Here is a 16,570-nt window from a genome sequence, read left to right as displayed (position 1 = left end):
CTGCTGAACCTGGGAAGATCCCCAGGGGCTAGCTTAGACTTCTTCCTGCTTTTCTCTCCATGGTAGGTTTTAAATGTAGGGGATTTTTCTCATTCACCTTTCCATTTGGGTTTGAAACAGCTGCCATAAGAAAGGGGGAAAAGCACATTATATAGAGTGTATAATTCTTTAGAAGCAGTGACATAGGTTCTCAAAGGATAACAGTTAAATATGGGTCTAAAAGTCATAATTCTCTTTACTTAGTATGTGTGTGTGTGTGTGTATACGCTTTTTAAAACTAAAGTAAAAATCCCCCAATTAAATAAGATCTATCTTTATTCCATTCACTTCCAAACTTTTGTTTATATTTAACAACTGAACACAACCCACCATCAGTTCAAAATAATGTAACTGAATGATATTCCAGAAAAGTTGTCTTTTGTGTTTTTCACATTTTTAGCAGGACCCCAAACCTAGGACAAGATAAATAAATTATATACTGTGGTTTCAGTCAGTGTAATGAATGTCTCAAATGAAAAAATTTACCTGAAGTTAGGCATTCTTTAATAGTAATATAGAACAGAAATAAGAATTTTATATTTGACACTGTACTTTCTTCCAAAAGAACAGAAGATGCTTAAGAGAATTTTTTTTCCCTAGAACTTATCATTCTTTTCTTGAAAAAGAACTCATATTTGTATATATTTTATCTCAGTGGTAACTTTATTTTTATGTATGTATTTAAAGAAATCCCCAGATAATCATGAAAATTTCACAAGATTTTGTAGTTCCCTTCATTTTCAAATTTTATATCTTCCGTCATCTGTTGCCAAATGACTCAGTGTCCTGACAGAGATGAGAAAAATCACAAATTCTGATATCCCATGAATTATCTTAGATCCTAATGCTGATGGCGTGCTCTACATTTTGTTCAAAATCTCTTTGAACACCACCTATTGACATAAAAAGTTTATCTCATACTAATGATAACGTTACTTAACTGGCAAATCTAGAAATCTGCTTTTTTATCCCTACAGTTACATTTTATATTTCTGTCTTGCCCACCCCCTTACCTTACTTGCCATATGGTCCTTAAATTTTGTGTACATATGTGTATAACATATACATAAATTGGTGCTTGGAAATGTCTGTTTCTCACAGTTATAAAGTTAGGACAGTATCTTAGAATGACATCTTACCCTTTGGAAAATGAATCTTTCTAGTATAACTGTAAATTTGGATAACTGGAAATCTTAAGTAGCAGTTTAATTTTTGTTGGAGATGATTTATGGGACATCATTTTTACTTCTGCATTTGGGATGACAGGATAGGGTTTCATAATATTGCAAATCTCTGTAACTTGGTAAACACACTGCCTTCATGTGCATTACAAGTTTTGCAAAGATTTTCTGTAAAGTCACAGAAGGCTAAAATAAACTTGTAAAAAAACCTTTATTTTGTATAATATATTTAGATTTACAGAAAAATTGTGAAGCCCAAACAGAGAGTTCTTATACGCTACCATTATCAACATTTTACATCAGTATTGTGCATTTGTAATGATTAATGGACTAACCAGGTTTCCTTAGTTTTTACCTAGTGTCCTTTCTCTTTTCTGCTCTAGGATACCACATTACATTTATTTGTCATGTCCCTTTTGGTTCCTCTTGGCTGTGACAATTTCTCAGACTTTCCTTGTTTCTGAGGATCTTGACATTTTTGAGGAGGACTGGTCAGGTAATTTTGTAGACCATCCTTCAATTTGGATTTGTCTGATGTTTTTCTCATTAGACTGGGATTATGGCTTTTGGGGAGGATGACCACAGAGGTAAAGTACCATTTTCATCACAGTATATCAAGGGTACCTACTATCAATGTGACTTACCACTGTTGATGTTGAACAGGTGTTGATCGCCTGGCTGAAATAGTGTTTGTCAGCCTTCTCCACTGTAAAGTTACTCTTTCCTCCTCTTTCCATATTGTATTCTTTGGAAGGAAGTCACCACATGCAGTCCTCTTAGGAATGTGCATGTGTGTGTTGGTGGGGGCGGTAGTTATGCTCCACCTCCTTGAAGGTGAAGTATAACAAATTATTTGGAATTCTTCTGTGTGGGAGATTTGTAAAATGAACTTTAAAAAATATTAAAATTAATTAGCTTAATTAAATTATATCAAATTAAATTATTTCTTACATTTAGGTGTAAACACCTCTTAGGTATTTTCTTTTTTTTTTTTTAATTTTAACATCTTTATTGGAGTATAATTGCTTTACAATGGTATGTTAGTTTCAGCTTCACAACAAAATGAATCAGTTATATATATACATATGTTCCCATATCTCTTCCCGCTTGCATCTCCCTCCCTCCCACCCTTCCTATCCCACCCCTCCAGGCGGTCACAAATCACCGAGCTTATCTCCCTGTGCTATGTGGCTGCTTCCCACTAGCTATCTACCTTACATTTGGTAGTGTATATATGTCCATGCCTCTCTTCTCGCTTTGTCAGTTTACCCTTCCCCCTCCCCATATCCTCAAGTCTATTCTCTAGTAAGTCTGTGTCTTTATTCCTGTTTCACCCCTAGGTTCTTCATGACATTTTTTTTCTTAAATTCGGTATTTGTCTCTCTCTTTCTGACTTACTTCACTCTGTATGACAGACTCTAGGTCTATCCACCTCATTACAAATAGCTCAATTTCGTTTCTTTTTATGGCTGAGTAATATTCCATTGTATATATGTGCCACATCTTCTTTATCCATTCATCCGATGATGGACACTTAGGTTGTTTCCATCTCCGGGCTATTGTAAATAGAGCTGCAATGAACATTTTGGTACATGACTCTTTTTGAATTACGTTTTTCTCAGGGTATATGCCTAGTAGTGGGATTGCTGGGTCATATGGTAGTTCTGTTTGTAGTTTTTTAAGGAACCTCCATACTGTTCTCCACAGTGGCTGTATCAAAAGAAAAAACTGATTATGGGGACTTCCCTAGTGATCCAATGGTTAAGACTCCATGCTCCCAATGCGGGGGGCCCGGGTTCGATCCCTGGTCAGGGAACTAGATGCCGCATGTCGCAACTAAGAGTCCGCATGCTGCAACTAAAGCTCCCGCATGCTGCAATTAAGGATCCTGCACACTGTAGTGAAGATCCTGCACGTGGCAACAAAGATCCTGTGTGCCACAACTAAGACCCGGCGTGGCTAAATAAATAAATATTTTTTTAAAAAAAGAACTTAAAAAAAACCTGATTGTCTATAAATGGTACAGACGAACCAGTTTGCAAGGCAGAAACAGAGACACAGATGTAGAGATCAAACGTGAGGACACCAAGGGGGGAAAGCGGGTGGTGGTGGGATGAATTGGGAGATTGGGATTGACATATATGCATTAATATGTATAAAATAGATAACTAATAAGAACCTGCTGTATAAAAAAATAAATTCAAAAAAAAGAAAAGAAAGAAAAACTGATTATCTATGTAATATATGCTCATTGCAGAACATTTAGAAAATGCAGAAAAGTGTAAAGCAACAGCAGAAAGAACTTCCCGTAAATCCACCTCTCATCAGCATCCATTTCTAGCATCTGGATGTATTTCCTTCTAGTCTTTTCTGCATAAAGTACTATTTTTAAACAGTACTTTAAATTATTTCATATGAAATTAAAATATTTTATCTTTGAATAGGACAAAGAGAGTGGATTCATAGAAAAACAGAGCAGATCTTGGGTGTGTTTCTAACAGGATTTCAGAATATAAACTACCAACCTGGTAATTTCTGAAAACAACACTTTAGACTTGATCCTTCTATTTATGAGAGCCTCAAATGTTTTTGTATTCATTGTTAGGCCTCTTAGTTCTTCTTTCTAATACTCTACTTTGTTCATTATTTTACTATTGCATGATACACATTTTAATGGAATAAATAAAGTTTGAAGAAACTTAGGTGGCTAGTTAAAAACTCTGGCAATGATCTAGGCTTCATATCTCCAACATTCTTGTTGCATGGTGTGTTTGGATGCATGACAACTCTATTCTTCTTTTTGAGCGACTTTATTGATTTTGTAAAGGTGATACATGCTTCTTATTAAAAAAAAATCAAGCAATACAGTAAAGTACAAAGTAAAATCCCAAAATTCCGTTACCTAGAAATAACCACTATTAACATCATTCTACGAAGTCTCACTTTGAATATATATAGGTAGGGACAAATTTACAAAAAAGGCTCATAATACATACCATACACACACTGTTACTTAAATTTAACATAAGAAATTGAAGCTGAAGCAAAATGAAGGAATTACTAAACTTTAGTTATATATTCTTTTGTAAGATATATTAGTTCCTAAAAATCCTTTTAAAGTCTTGCAAAAAGATTATGAAAAGCATTAAGAGGCTGTAGGTTCTACATGGTTAACCCTTAAAAAGTAACTGAGACATGCAGGATCTACTTTAATTGTTTAGAAGCAGCTTTTATTTAGATATCAGACCTGCCTGATGGTCAGAAGTAAAGTATATTACTAGGTGTGTCTATATTAGTTGTAAGGGATCCTAGAGGACCTTGAATTCAATGCCTTATTCCTATTCCATTTTCTGCTGTGTATGGTGAAGGCACAGTTCAGAGTACAGGCTTTGGTGTTAGACTGTCTAGATTTGATACCTGCTCTGTCATTTAGGAAACGTGACCATAGGCCTCAGTTTCATCTTCTGCAAAAAATGGGTTAATAGTATCTTCCTTATGTGGTTGTTGATATGAATAAGTGAGACAATACATGAAAGGCTCTTATGATAGTTCCTGCAATATAGTAAGTGCTCAATAAATGTAAGCTATTATTATTATAAAGAAATAATGGTGAGTGTCTGAGCCAACATATGACATTGAAAATTGTCATTCATAAAATAATCTCACTCTCTCTCATTCACATCAGAATAATTCCCCTACTAAATCTGCCTTCAAAGTTAAAGGCTGGGGCCCTGAGGACTTACCTAAGGGGCATGTGGGTGCAGGAGTACTGGATGTGGGAACAGGCTCCCGTCTGAGACTGTCACCTATGTTTATAAGAATGGACGGAACACACAATTCTAGCCTTTTCACAATCTTAAACATATATTATACATTTCCTATAACAATAATCACTACTATGCATGTCAGTTACATGGACATACACAAAGAACTTTATTTCTGTACTTAAAAATTCTCTCTAAAAGTAAACTAATATTAGTATTTCTAAATTCCCAGGGTGAAATTCATATTGTCTCATACAACATAGAGAATATAGGCAATATTTTATAATAACTATTTTTTTGAAAGTTTTTTTAAAAATTTAATTTATTTTTGGCTGCGTTGGGTCCTCCTTGCTGCGCACAATTTTTCTCTAGTTGCGGCGAGCGGGGGCTACTCTTGGTTGCGGTGCGCAGGCTTCTCACTGTGGTGGCTTCTCTTGTTGGGGAGCCCGGGCTCCAGGGTCATGGGCTTCAGTAGTTGTGGCATGTGGGCTTAGTTGCTCTGCGGCATGTGGGATCTTCCTGGACCAGGGCTCGAACCTGTGTTCCCTGCACTGGCAGGCAGATTCTTAACCACTGTGCCACCAGGGAAGTTCTATAATAACTTTAAGTGGAATATAATCTATAAAAATATTGAATCATTACGCTGTACATCTAAAACTAATATTGTAAATCAACTATACTTCAATGAAAAAAAAGAAAAAAATTAGGGGCTTCGCTGGTGGCACAGTGGTTGAGAGTCCGCCTGCCGATGCAGGGGACGCGGGTTCGTGCCCTGGTCCGGGAGGGTCCCACGTGCCACGGAGCAGCTGGGCCCGTGAGCCATGGTCGCTGAGCCTGCGCGTCCGGAGCCTGTGCTCCGCAACGGGAGAGGCCCCAACAGTGAGAGGCCCGCGTACCACAAAAAAGAAAAAAATTCATATTGAGTCTTATGTTTTAAAATATTATGAATTCCATGTTTTTGGCATTCTAAGTTAAAAGTAGTCCAATGTTTTCAGTTTACTTATTAGTATGCAAGTTTTAAAAATTTAAAATAAAATGCCTTATAAAAACAAGGTACATTTCACCCCCTCCCATATTATTTCACTATGATTGGTTCCTGGATTTGAACTTCAAGGGAGTTGATGACTTTTCTGAAAGATGTTCTGAAGTCCAGTGTACTCTTTCTATTTTCTTTTCTGGCTATTAACATATCTATTTTCTTTGATAATAAAACACTACTCAGGTTCCCCATGAAGGTATGCATTTACTTTTGTTACAAACCATCTTTTCAGCCCCAGCTGATTTTTTAAACTTTTTTTTTTTGGCTATTCCATGAGGCTTGTGGGATCTTAGTTCCCCCAACCAGGGATCAAACCCAGCCCTTGGCAGTGAAAGCATGGAGTCCTAACCACTGGACCGCCAGGGAATTCCCATCCAGCTGATTTTTTAAAATAACCTGTCTCCAAAAAGAACTTTAAAAGTGCTTTTTGCGATGTAGTTTTTTCCAAATTTGGTTTAAACCCCACATTGGATTTGTTTTGTTTTGTTTTGTGGGGGAGGGAAGGTTGATGAAAAATTCTAGCTGCTTCTCTGAGCTGAGACTAAACTAGGTTGTTTTTTTTTTTTTTAAGCTCAGGAATTTAGGGATACACATCACCACCAAATAACAGAATATATGCCAATTTTCCATTTTGGCTTTGCCTTTCTGCCTAGTGAGTACTTTGGCTTATTTTGTAAATCAGTAAACCATAAATTCTAGCTTAAACAGTTCACTTGATCTCTAGTTTGGGTGTGAAAGAGGGTGATTTGATAATTTTAAATGATGGTTTAATTTCTCCAACAATGAGGGCAACATGGGGTAAAGAATAAGTTGCATTTGTGTGATTGTGGATTTTAATACTGACTTGATTTATGTTGGGTTAATTAAATAATTTTCTGTGCTTTCAAGTCTTCCACTAAAAACTAGGTACAGTGTGGATGAACTACTGAGTTTTACTCTGTGTAAAGGAACAGTTAAAAAATAGTCAGTAAGAAATTACAAACGTGTTTAACACAAATATGAACACAAAATGTAGGAACCATATGCTATAGTCATCTCTCTCTTCCTTTCAGAGTGGCTCATAGTACACAACTGTAGCAAAATCAGTAAGTGTTGAATTGATGATATTACCTCAATACTCAGCATTCCTACCTCAACAGCTTTCTAACAGTATGAAATCAGTAGATTTCTTTATAATGATTTCTAAGAAATGGTCTAAATTCTTTAGTTGTACTGAAATGTGTCAAATATTGCTTTTAATAAGTAAACCACTGGCTGGGGTTTGGAAATCTTTTTCTACACAAAGCCTTTGTTGTACCTTTTTTTTTTTCTTCCTTTTGTAGGGTATTTTTTGTAAAAGGATTTGACCTGTAACTATTATTGAGAATTTTCTTAGAGGAGTTCAAAGCATTTTACAGGGATCATCTCATTTATCCCTCGAAAGTAAGGCAGAGGCATTATCTCCACTACAGACTGAGAACACTAAAAGGCCAAGATAGGTGGGGTTTTTTGTTGTTGTTTTGCTAAGATCAAAAAGTAATTCTAGGGCAAAGCCAGATTCCGGTCTGACCTTGTTACATGATGCTTCTGCAGTGACATAATGCAATGTCGTTGCTCTCCTAAGTCTCTCCTTGCCTATGCTAGGTGTTGAATAATTTCCAGAGTCGATTTCTCATTCATTCTTGCTTCTGAAAATGGATCTTAAGATGTAAATACAAAATAAAACCCTCATATCCTTACTGTTAGGATTTGGGGTACAGGATACAGACAGGGATAGGCATATTCCTCCCCCACTTCCCAGTCTTATTGCCTCCCCCAATGCTGTCCAGTAGAAAAAATAATGTGGGCCACAAATTCAAGTCACATGTATAATTTTAACCTTTCTAGCAGTTACATTAAAGTATATTTAGGCCAATGTATCAAAAATCTTATCACTTCAACATGTAATTAATATAAAACTATTAATAAGATAGTTCACATTCTTTTTCTTTTATAAGTCTTCAAAATCTGGTGGGTTTTTCACACAGCACACCTCGATTTGGACTAGTCACATTTCCAATGCCCCAAAGCCACGTGTGACTAGAGGGGCCTGTGCAGGACAGCATGTCTAGACTTCAGTAGATTCTTCTAAGCTCTAGCTTCAAATTGGTGGCCTTGTGAATGCAATGGGTGGTGTGGGAAAGGGCTCCTGCATGACCTTGGAGAATCCACTTGCCCTTGCGTGGTGACTAATAGCTTTAGCATTTGCTGATACATGACTGGGGAGTTATGGATTCAGGATCTAGAGGACTGCAACCTCCCAAAACATCTAAAATGCCAGCTCATTGCTAGGACTGTGGTTTACACCCCGTGTGAGAACCCGGCCTACTTCTAGGGATGCAGTTCGTGGGGCCCTGGTACGTGGCCTGTGGAAAGGTAGCATCAGCCGAAGTAGAGGAGGGCTACCGGAGGGGGAAGGCCATCCAAGTGTGTGCTTCTTGAGGGCAGGGGCTAGAACTAAGCGCTTCTTGAATGCGGAAGCTCCTCTTGCCGCCTTAGCCAGGTGCTCGGCAGGCCTTGCATGCTAGATGAACGCAAGCTGCGTTTTCTGCACACTCTCCGGGCGGCCCGGGGCATGGGAGGGGGCATATCCCCGGTCTCGGCCCGCACCCCAAAGCCGTTCCACGGCCGCGGGTGTGAGGGGCGGGCCCAGGCCTCGGCCCGCGCCGCCCCATGTGACCCGGTCCGACATGGTGTCGCCTCCTCCTGGGGCGGCGGCGGCGGTGGCGGCGGCTCGGGCTTGGCTCCGCGTCGGGCCGGCTCCGCGGCCGCTCATGGGCAGCCAGGGCGGCTTAGGGCCCCCCGGTAACGGCGGGCCTGGCGAGGGCGAGAGCGGGGAGACGAGGAAACCGCAGGAAGGGAGAGCCGCGAGGGGAAAGCGGAGGAAAGGGAAGGGGAAAGGGAAAGCAGGAGCTGGGCAAGGCGGAAGAGGAAGCGGGGCGGAAGGGAAGCCGCAGCCGCCACAGGCGAAGGAGGCAGCGGGGCTGGGGGCCGAGGCGGGAGAGAGGGCAGGCCTGGGAAAGGTAGGAGAGGGAGGCGGAAGCATAGAGGAAGGGGCGAGAAGGATCGTCAGTGGAGATGAGGGGAGCGCAGGGGCGCGGAAGGAGGCCAAAGGAAGATATGATGGGAAGAAGGAGGAGTGGGGGGTCAGAACTGGACAGCGGGAGGAGGCCAGGCCGGCGAGAGCACAGGGACGAGGGTGTCAGGCTTGGGGCCGCCTCGCTGGGACAGGGGCGGCCATGGCGGCGGCGCCTGAGGAAGAGGCGGGAGCCCGGGAGCCTGCCGGCCGCCCCGCCGCGGGGCCCGCGCTCCTGCGCCTGCCGGAGGAGCTGCTGCTGCTCATCTGTTCCTACCTGGACATGCAGGCCCTCGGCCGCCTGGCTCAGGTGTGCCGCTGGCTGCGGCGCTTCACCAACTGCGACCTGCTCTGGCGCCGGATAGCCCGGGCCTCGCTCAACTCCGGCTTCACGCGTCTCGGCACCGACCTGTAAGCGCCCGCTCGCCCACCCGCTCCCCGCCCCGGGCCGGCCCTCGTCCCGGGAAAGGGCGGGGCGCCGCGGCCTGGTCGGCCTGGGGCTGTGTCGCACCCCGAATTCCGAGGCCCGAACCCGGCCTCCGCCGATCCCTCCCCGAGCACCCTGCTCCTCTCAGAGGCCCCCATCCGAGGAGGCCTCCCAACAGCATCCCTCAGTCAGCACCCTCCCTGTGGGCGGCTCCTCACAATTAGCCATCTTAAGTACTCCCGTCAGCTTTTAATTGTGGCTTTTGGCAGACGTCGACCGCCTGGGTTCCTCAGCTCCAGAGGAGCCCGGCTGGTCTGTGGCTTTAGAGGCCTCCACCCGTCCAGGTGTAGGACCCATATCCACTATGTGGCCTTTCAGGACGTTTTTGTGGACATTCACCCTCTCACCCCCTTCCAAGGGTTGTTAGGCTTCAGGGTGTGGATGAAATCGAATACGGAGGAAAGGGTTCACATCCCAAAAGAAGGCCCTTGGTCCAAGTGTCAACCATAGTTTATGACTTGATGGAGGCAGAAGGACACAAAAAAGGGTGCCTGCTTATGGCAGGGGGTTGGATGAGTACAGTATAGATTGTACACGAAGGCATGGTATTGTAATTTGGCCTGTACTTGGTAGGATCTGAGACCTGTGAATGAAAAACTTAACCATGTAATAAGCAGTTAATAGGGAGAGGGAAAAATAATGTGGAATTGGGGGAGTAAAAGCTTTCAGATTGCACCCAACTCCATCCAATTTGGGTTAAAAAAGAAAAAAGGTAGTTCTGATACAGTATAGCAACATTAAAGAAAGTTGGTTTAAAACATAAAAAGCTATAATACCACCACCTCTAGATAACTATTCAGTTTTAAAAATTACTTTTCATTTGCACACTTTTTCCTTCTCTTAGTTGCTATCCTACTGATCCTAACAGAATAGGTACATAATAAATGTTTGTGGGCTATACCATGAAATTAAAGACATTCCTCTAATATTAGACTTTCAGGTTGTATGCAGCTTTTTGCTATCATAGAAAACAAGGAAATGAATAATTTAATGCACTTTTTGGTAACAGCTTTATTGAGATATGTCACGTACCGTATAATACATAAGTCTTTTTGAATTGGTTCCTTAGGATAAATTCTCAATATTGGCATTACTGGATCAAAGGTTATGGTTTGTAAAAAGGTGTTGTACCAAGTTACAGTGACAATAGCAACAGATTATTAAGCTAATTTCATGTAAGAATTTAAAAAATCTTTGCTATGTTAGTGGACATATAATGGTATCTCAGAATTTTGTTATTTTGCATTTTCCTTTACCACTGACTGGCATAAAGGTTTTCCCCTGTGTTTGTTTCACCCGTGAGATTGTCTTTTCCTAGCCTTTGCACATTTATTATCGGGGTCCTGAAGTTACTGTTATAAAGGATTCCAGTCCTTGTGGGTCATAGATATTAGGCTCTAGTATGTCATCTTGGATGCAAATATTATATTTTTCCCAGTTTGTTCTTTTTACTTCACTGTTTTTAGCCTATAGAAGTTTTACATTTAAATATATCAGAATCTGTTAGTTTTTATGTGATTTTTAAATCTTCCCCACCCCTGCAAACTGAGAAATTTATGATTTCTCCACAGACCTGATAAGTCTTCTCTGATATTCTGTTGGTCTTCCTAAAATTTGATTTTTTAAAAATAGTTAACACTTCCATTAATATCACTTTTGTTTTGGTATAAGGGGTGAGTTCAACCTTCTTTTTTTCTGAACAGCTACCTAGTTACCACTACACTTTTTGTTAAATAATTCTTGTCTTTCCCTTTAGAAAGACAAAAAAATTTTGTTTTAGAAAGCTTACTTTGCCAGATATTAAGTTTATATAGCTATATGTATATACAGTCACACATACATACATATTATATATGTATATATATTGGGTCTATATCTGAACTCTCCATTTTGTTCCATGATGTATTTTTCCATTTCCATTCTGTTTTAAATATTGCTGCCTTTTGACAGTCTAATATCTGTTAGGTTTAGATTATCCTTGTTGGATTTGTATGGGTGTGACGTCTTCACTCAACACCCCAGCAAAAAAAAAAAAAATTCTGTGCCTTTTCAAAAGTTTCTGTGGTTTTCACTATAAAGTTTTTAGATGTCTGTTGTTACACTTATTCCTAAGTATTCCTAAATATGCTATTCATTTTGTTTTTATTGTGAATGCAATCTCTTTTTCAGTATGTTTTTCAGCTGGGTATTATTAATGATGTCCAGGATTGCTACAATTTTTTGGAAATTTTGAACCTGATAATTTTGTTTAACTTTTATTATTTCTAGTATGATTTTGTTGTTGATGATAATGATTCTTTGGGATTTGGGGGGCATGCAAGTCTTATTACCTTCATTTTTTGTAAGAAAAACTCTTTCAAAGAACATGTCAGTTGACCTAGAAGAGAAGTTGTCTAAAATGCCCAGAACCCAAGTCAGCCATGGCAAAATTTGGCTTTCTTGTGTGTAGAGATTGAATGAACAAATGAAAGAATTTGTTTGTTTTCCTTTCCTTTTCAAATGCTCTAAGAGATAATGTGAATGAGTGTGCATTCTGTAAGCAATAATAACAAAATGAAAATCAGTTTATAGTATAAAGTGCTTTGAGACTGCCAAGTGATTTGGCTTTATTATTTATTAGCCATGTGTGTTTTGATTTCTTGCCTATGTCCTAGGATGTGGTATCTCCAGCTTTCTAGGGAAGTTGTTTTACCACAGCACTTGATAAAGAGCAGGGTCACTGCTCGTGTTTTCTGAGTCGAGGGGAAAAGCTATGCATGTTACAGCAGGTAGAGAGAATCTTTACCAGTGTGGTCTGTTTTTGGACAGCTGCAGAGATGTGATAAGCCACCAAGAGAGGTGGTTGTCATCCCTGGAGGGAGATGGCATGTACCCCAGCCCTCTTAGGGCATCAGGGAGCTTGGGCCCAAAGTTCAATGAAGGTACGGCTGCTTGGATAGTGGCAGGGCTGTAGTTCATATTTTGGGCTAATTAACTGCACACTGGACAGTAGGATAAGTTTTTATAAGCAAAACACAAAACTGCATTTTATCAGAAGCCACACAACTTCACTGCCCCGGAGTTTTATCATCTGTAAACAATGGGAATAACATATCCAGTAAAATGAGACTTAAATGTTGTGATGTGTAAGTGATAGCACAGTATTCAGCACATAGTAGGCACTCAATAAATTGGTGTAAAATGGAACGTTTTAATTGCTTGGCTTCTCCTCTAGTCAGTCTATATAGCAAAAGTGAAGATGGTTTGACTTGGAGATGCTGCCTAAAGACAGGAGGTGGGGACACACACACACACACACACACACACACACACACACACACACCTTAGTTTCCCTCGCCTGTCCTGAATGTTTTTGGCAACATGACAGCAGAACCTGTGAGCTTTAGGGTCTGTACTCCCTGCCGAAGAGCCTCATGAATTCTCGGAAACACAAAGTTAGATTTACTGACCTTCCGGCCCAGGGCAAGTCCCATTCAGTTTGGCTGTTCCTAACTGATCATAGCTTTGTTGAGTAAGATGAACTGCTTTGGTTCCTTGTGATTTGTTAATGGTCTATACTTGTGCTTGAAGGCATTTTGGCCACTTTAAAACCACAAACAAATAATTTGCTTCCCTTTAGGCCTCCTGCCCAAACAGTGAGCACTGGTAGGTATCCTGAACTTCTTTTTTAAGTGGACACAAAGAGAGCTTGAGTCAGTCATCTGGTTTAAAATCAGTTTTAGTTGAAAGTTTTATGAAGCCTGGGGGAATAGAAATATCTTTAATATAAAAATAAAGGAAATGTTTCATATAGCAATCTTTTAAGTTTTTCCTGAACAGTAGGGGCAAAACTAAGCTAGTTCAGTCTTCAAGAACAAAACAGTGACATTTAACTCCGTCACTTTATAATGTAGGCTAAATGCAAGAAGTTAGAAAGTATGAGAGGTGGAAGAGCAAAGGTGCTATTTGTAAATTCTGATACTGTAAAATTAACAAGAGCAAAGAATGGAAAGAAAAAAGTATATCCATGTATGTAAATCTATTTTTTAAAATACTTTTGCAGTCTTGATCTTCTCCTAAATTAAGTCCTGTATGTTTTCAAACTTGAATTTTATTTTAAATATCCTTTGAGCATTACCTGGGTGCTCTCTTGCATTTGCCTGTGATAGATTTGCCTAGAATTAACAATAGGTGTTTAGGGAGTCAGGCTCTGAGGTGTTTGCCCTGGCATGTACATTCATTCCTCAGCCAGGGTCTAGTAGGCTTGGAGCTCTTTGAGGCCAGGGGAATGGGGTATCTATTTCAGTGATGATTAACGTCCAGAGTGGTGAGATGGACACAGATAAGCAGAGTGTGTTTGTTTGTTTTAAAATGATTGCACCTAAGAGCATTTTTTTGACCCAGAAAGCATAAAGTTTCCTAACTCTGAACAGAGAAGACATTGCTCACTGGTTACTTTTAGGGCCTAAACAGTGATTTTCAGAAAACAATTAGCAACTTAAAGTAGCTTTGGCTCTCTCCTTCACCTTTCTGCCTTACCTAGGAAGCAGTCACTTACTTGTTCTCTGGTTCATTGAAAGGTTTCTTATATGGATGTATTTATCTTCAACTGTTTTGGAAAGGCCTTATTTTTAATGGTTTTGTGAGTTAATAAAAGTGAGTTCAGTTTACATGTTTAAAATAAATGAAACAATACATCTGTGGAATCAGGAAATGGTCTAGTACAGTCAGTACCTCCAAATGCAAACTGGAGGAATGCAAGAGGCCTTTTCCTCCAAGACTGTGAGAATATGGAAGCAGCTTATATCCTTTCCAGTCTTGTAAAACTTGAATAATAGGGGATGAATTTCCTAGCTTTCAAGGCAGAATCATGGAGAAATCCAAAGTCCTCATAATCTACAAGATAAACAATTTATTTTGAATGAAATCTCTGAAAATACTTCAATACTCTCAGTTTTCTTAGTTTCAGTTTTCTGTGTCTAGCCGTTTCACCTTAGGTAGAGATTGTGCTTGAGCTGCTTGAAATCAAACTGGCAGTGAGGTTACTGATGAAGCATACACATTTTTTTAAAAATTATTTTTGAGTGTTTTACATAGAAAAGAATTACCTTTGTGTGACAACTTAACCTTAACTCTGGATTGACTCTGGCATTGGATTAGTTTCTGGTCCTTACTCATAACCATGGAATAGGGAGACTTTTAGGTAGACTCTTCTTGAGGCCAGGCTCCAATAAATTTTGAAAATTTAAGACGAGATTGACTGTTTGGAAAAATGAGGAAAAAGTTGAGTTTTGAATTTCCAGTGAAAATTGACATGCCCCCCCACTCTGATCTACAGAAACAGATTTTTGATAAACTCCAGAATATATCTCAGGTGTGTGTGTCAACCATCCGATGAGGTTGAGAATCCAAAGATTTGGTTTATCCTTGAGGAAAGTCCTTTCTATTCAGTAATCTTGCCCAGATTTGAACAGCTTTCAGATGGAACTCCAGGTGTAATCAGTAGAAGCAAGATGGTTGTGCTAATTAAGAATATGTTTATGAATATTGAATCATGTAAAGGCTTGAACTGTATCTAAAACTGACTATGAGACTATCTGGAGAAAGAATTTATCTCTTGTTAGAGGTTTGGCTCCTTTGTTTCAACTTTGAGTTAGTTCTTCGTTATATCCAAATTGTCCACATTGCCCTCCCTGGGAGTCTGGGCCACCCAATGGGCCTTTGTGCCTGCCCCTCTTTAGCCGACAATTAATTGCCAGTACATTCTTTCTTCTTCTCCTTCTTTTTTGGTGTTTGACATGAGCTCAAATTGTTGAGAAAGGTGACAACTGTGAAATGAAGACAGGGCTTGAAGACACCTTAAAAAATACATGCAAAGGCCACTAAATGACAAGAGCAGACTGCCAGGCTCTTTCAAAACATCACCACGTCTGTTGACTTTCCATTCCTTGTTCGCAGCACAAAATTGGAGGTCAAAGAATCATAGGAGTTAGAGATGGAAAAGACATTTGGGGTCAGCCAGTTCATGCCTCCGCCTCCTCCTGCCCCTGATTCCAAATCTTTCCTTACATTATATTTTCTCCCCCAGCCCTTGTACAATTTTCACAGTCTTCACTCGACCCCGGCTGTCACCTTTGGGGAATGATGCTGGAGGCTCTGTCCAGTTTCTCCTGGGCAAAGAGAGATATTGCCTGTGCCCCCAATTGACATTTGTGAACTTCTTTGTTGGTGGTCTCAGCTGAGAGGCTGAAGGCTAACTGGAAGTCTCTCTGCTGCCTGGCAAGGGGGTTTTCTAGACAGAACTGAGGTGCATTTAGTGTATGATGATGTTGGGGAAGGGGAAAAGGGCCAGGGTACAGTGCAACCAGTGCAATTTGTTCCTAGAGTTTTCTCTAGGAAGGCTTTTGACCTGAAAGGAGGGTGTGTGTGTGTGTGTGTGTGTGTGCGCTTGCGTGCGCATGCACACACACACACACACACACACACACACACACACACACACACATGAGGAATGTGGCATTGGGGAGGTGGACAGAGACAAGGAAGTTACCTTGAATAGGCGTTTGATAAGAACCCTAACTTGGATATTGGTGGGTTAAACAAACAAATAAAAAATGCTAGTCCTGTGAAGTAGTAGATGATTGTTTTAAGAAGTGCATATGTTAGGGGGGCTTCCCTGGTGGCCCAGTGGTTACGAATCCACCTGCCAGTGCAGGGGACACGGGTTCAAGCCCTGGTCTGGGAAGATCGCACATGCCGCGGAGCAGCTAAGCCTGTGCGCCACAACTACTGAGCCTGTGTTCTAGAGCCCACAAGCCACAACTACTGAGCCTGCGTGCCATAACTACTGAAGCCCTCGTGCCTAAACCGGTGCTCCTCAACAAGAGGAGCCACTGAAATGAGAAGCCCAAGCACCGCAACAAAGAGTAGCCCCCACTCGCTGCAACTAGAGAAAGCCTGTGCACAGCAGCAAAGACCCAACGCAGC

General features: G+C 40.6%; 1 protein-coding gene across 1 annotated transcript in view; it reads left to right on the top strand.

Moving 5' to 3' along the window:
* The first annotated feature begins 8,661 nt into the window (after nt 1–8,661).
* Nucleotides 8,662–16,570, top strand: part of FBXW4 (F-box and WD repeat domain containing 4) — a 79,310-nt gene continuing 71,401 nt past the window's right edge. The window contains exon 1 of the mRNA XM_007470364.1: nt 8,662–9,528. Within this exon, the coding sequence (XP_007470426.1) occupies nt 8,732–9,528 (797 nt within the window). The 5' untranslated portion in view covers nt 8,662–8,731. The remainder of the gene's footprint in view (nt 9,529–16,570) is intronic.

Source organism: Lipotes vexillifer, unplaced genomic scaffold (assembly GCF_000442215.2).
Source record: "Lipotes vexillifer unplaced genomic scaffold, Lipotes_vexillifer_v1.1 scaffold916, whole genome shotgun sequence".
NCBI lineage: Eukaryota > Metazoa > Chordata > Mammalia > Artiodactyla > Lipotidae > Lipotes > Lipotes vexillifer.
This window is presented reverse-complemented; position numbering and strand designations above follow the sequence as displayed.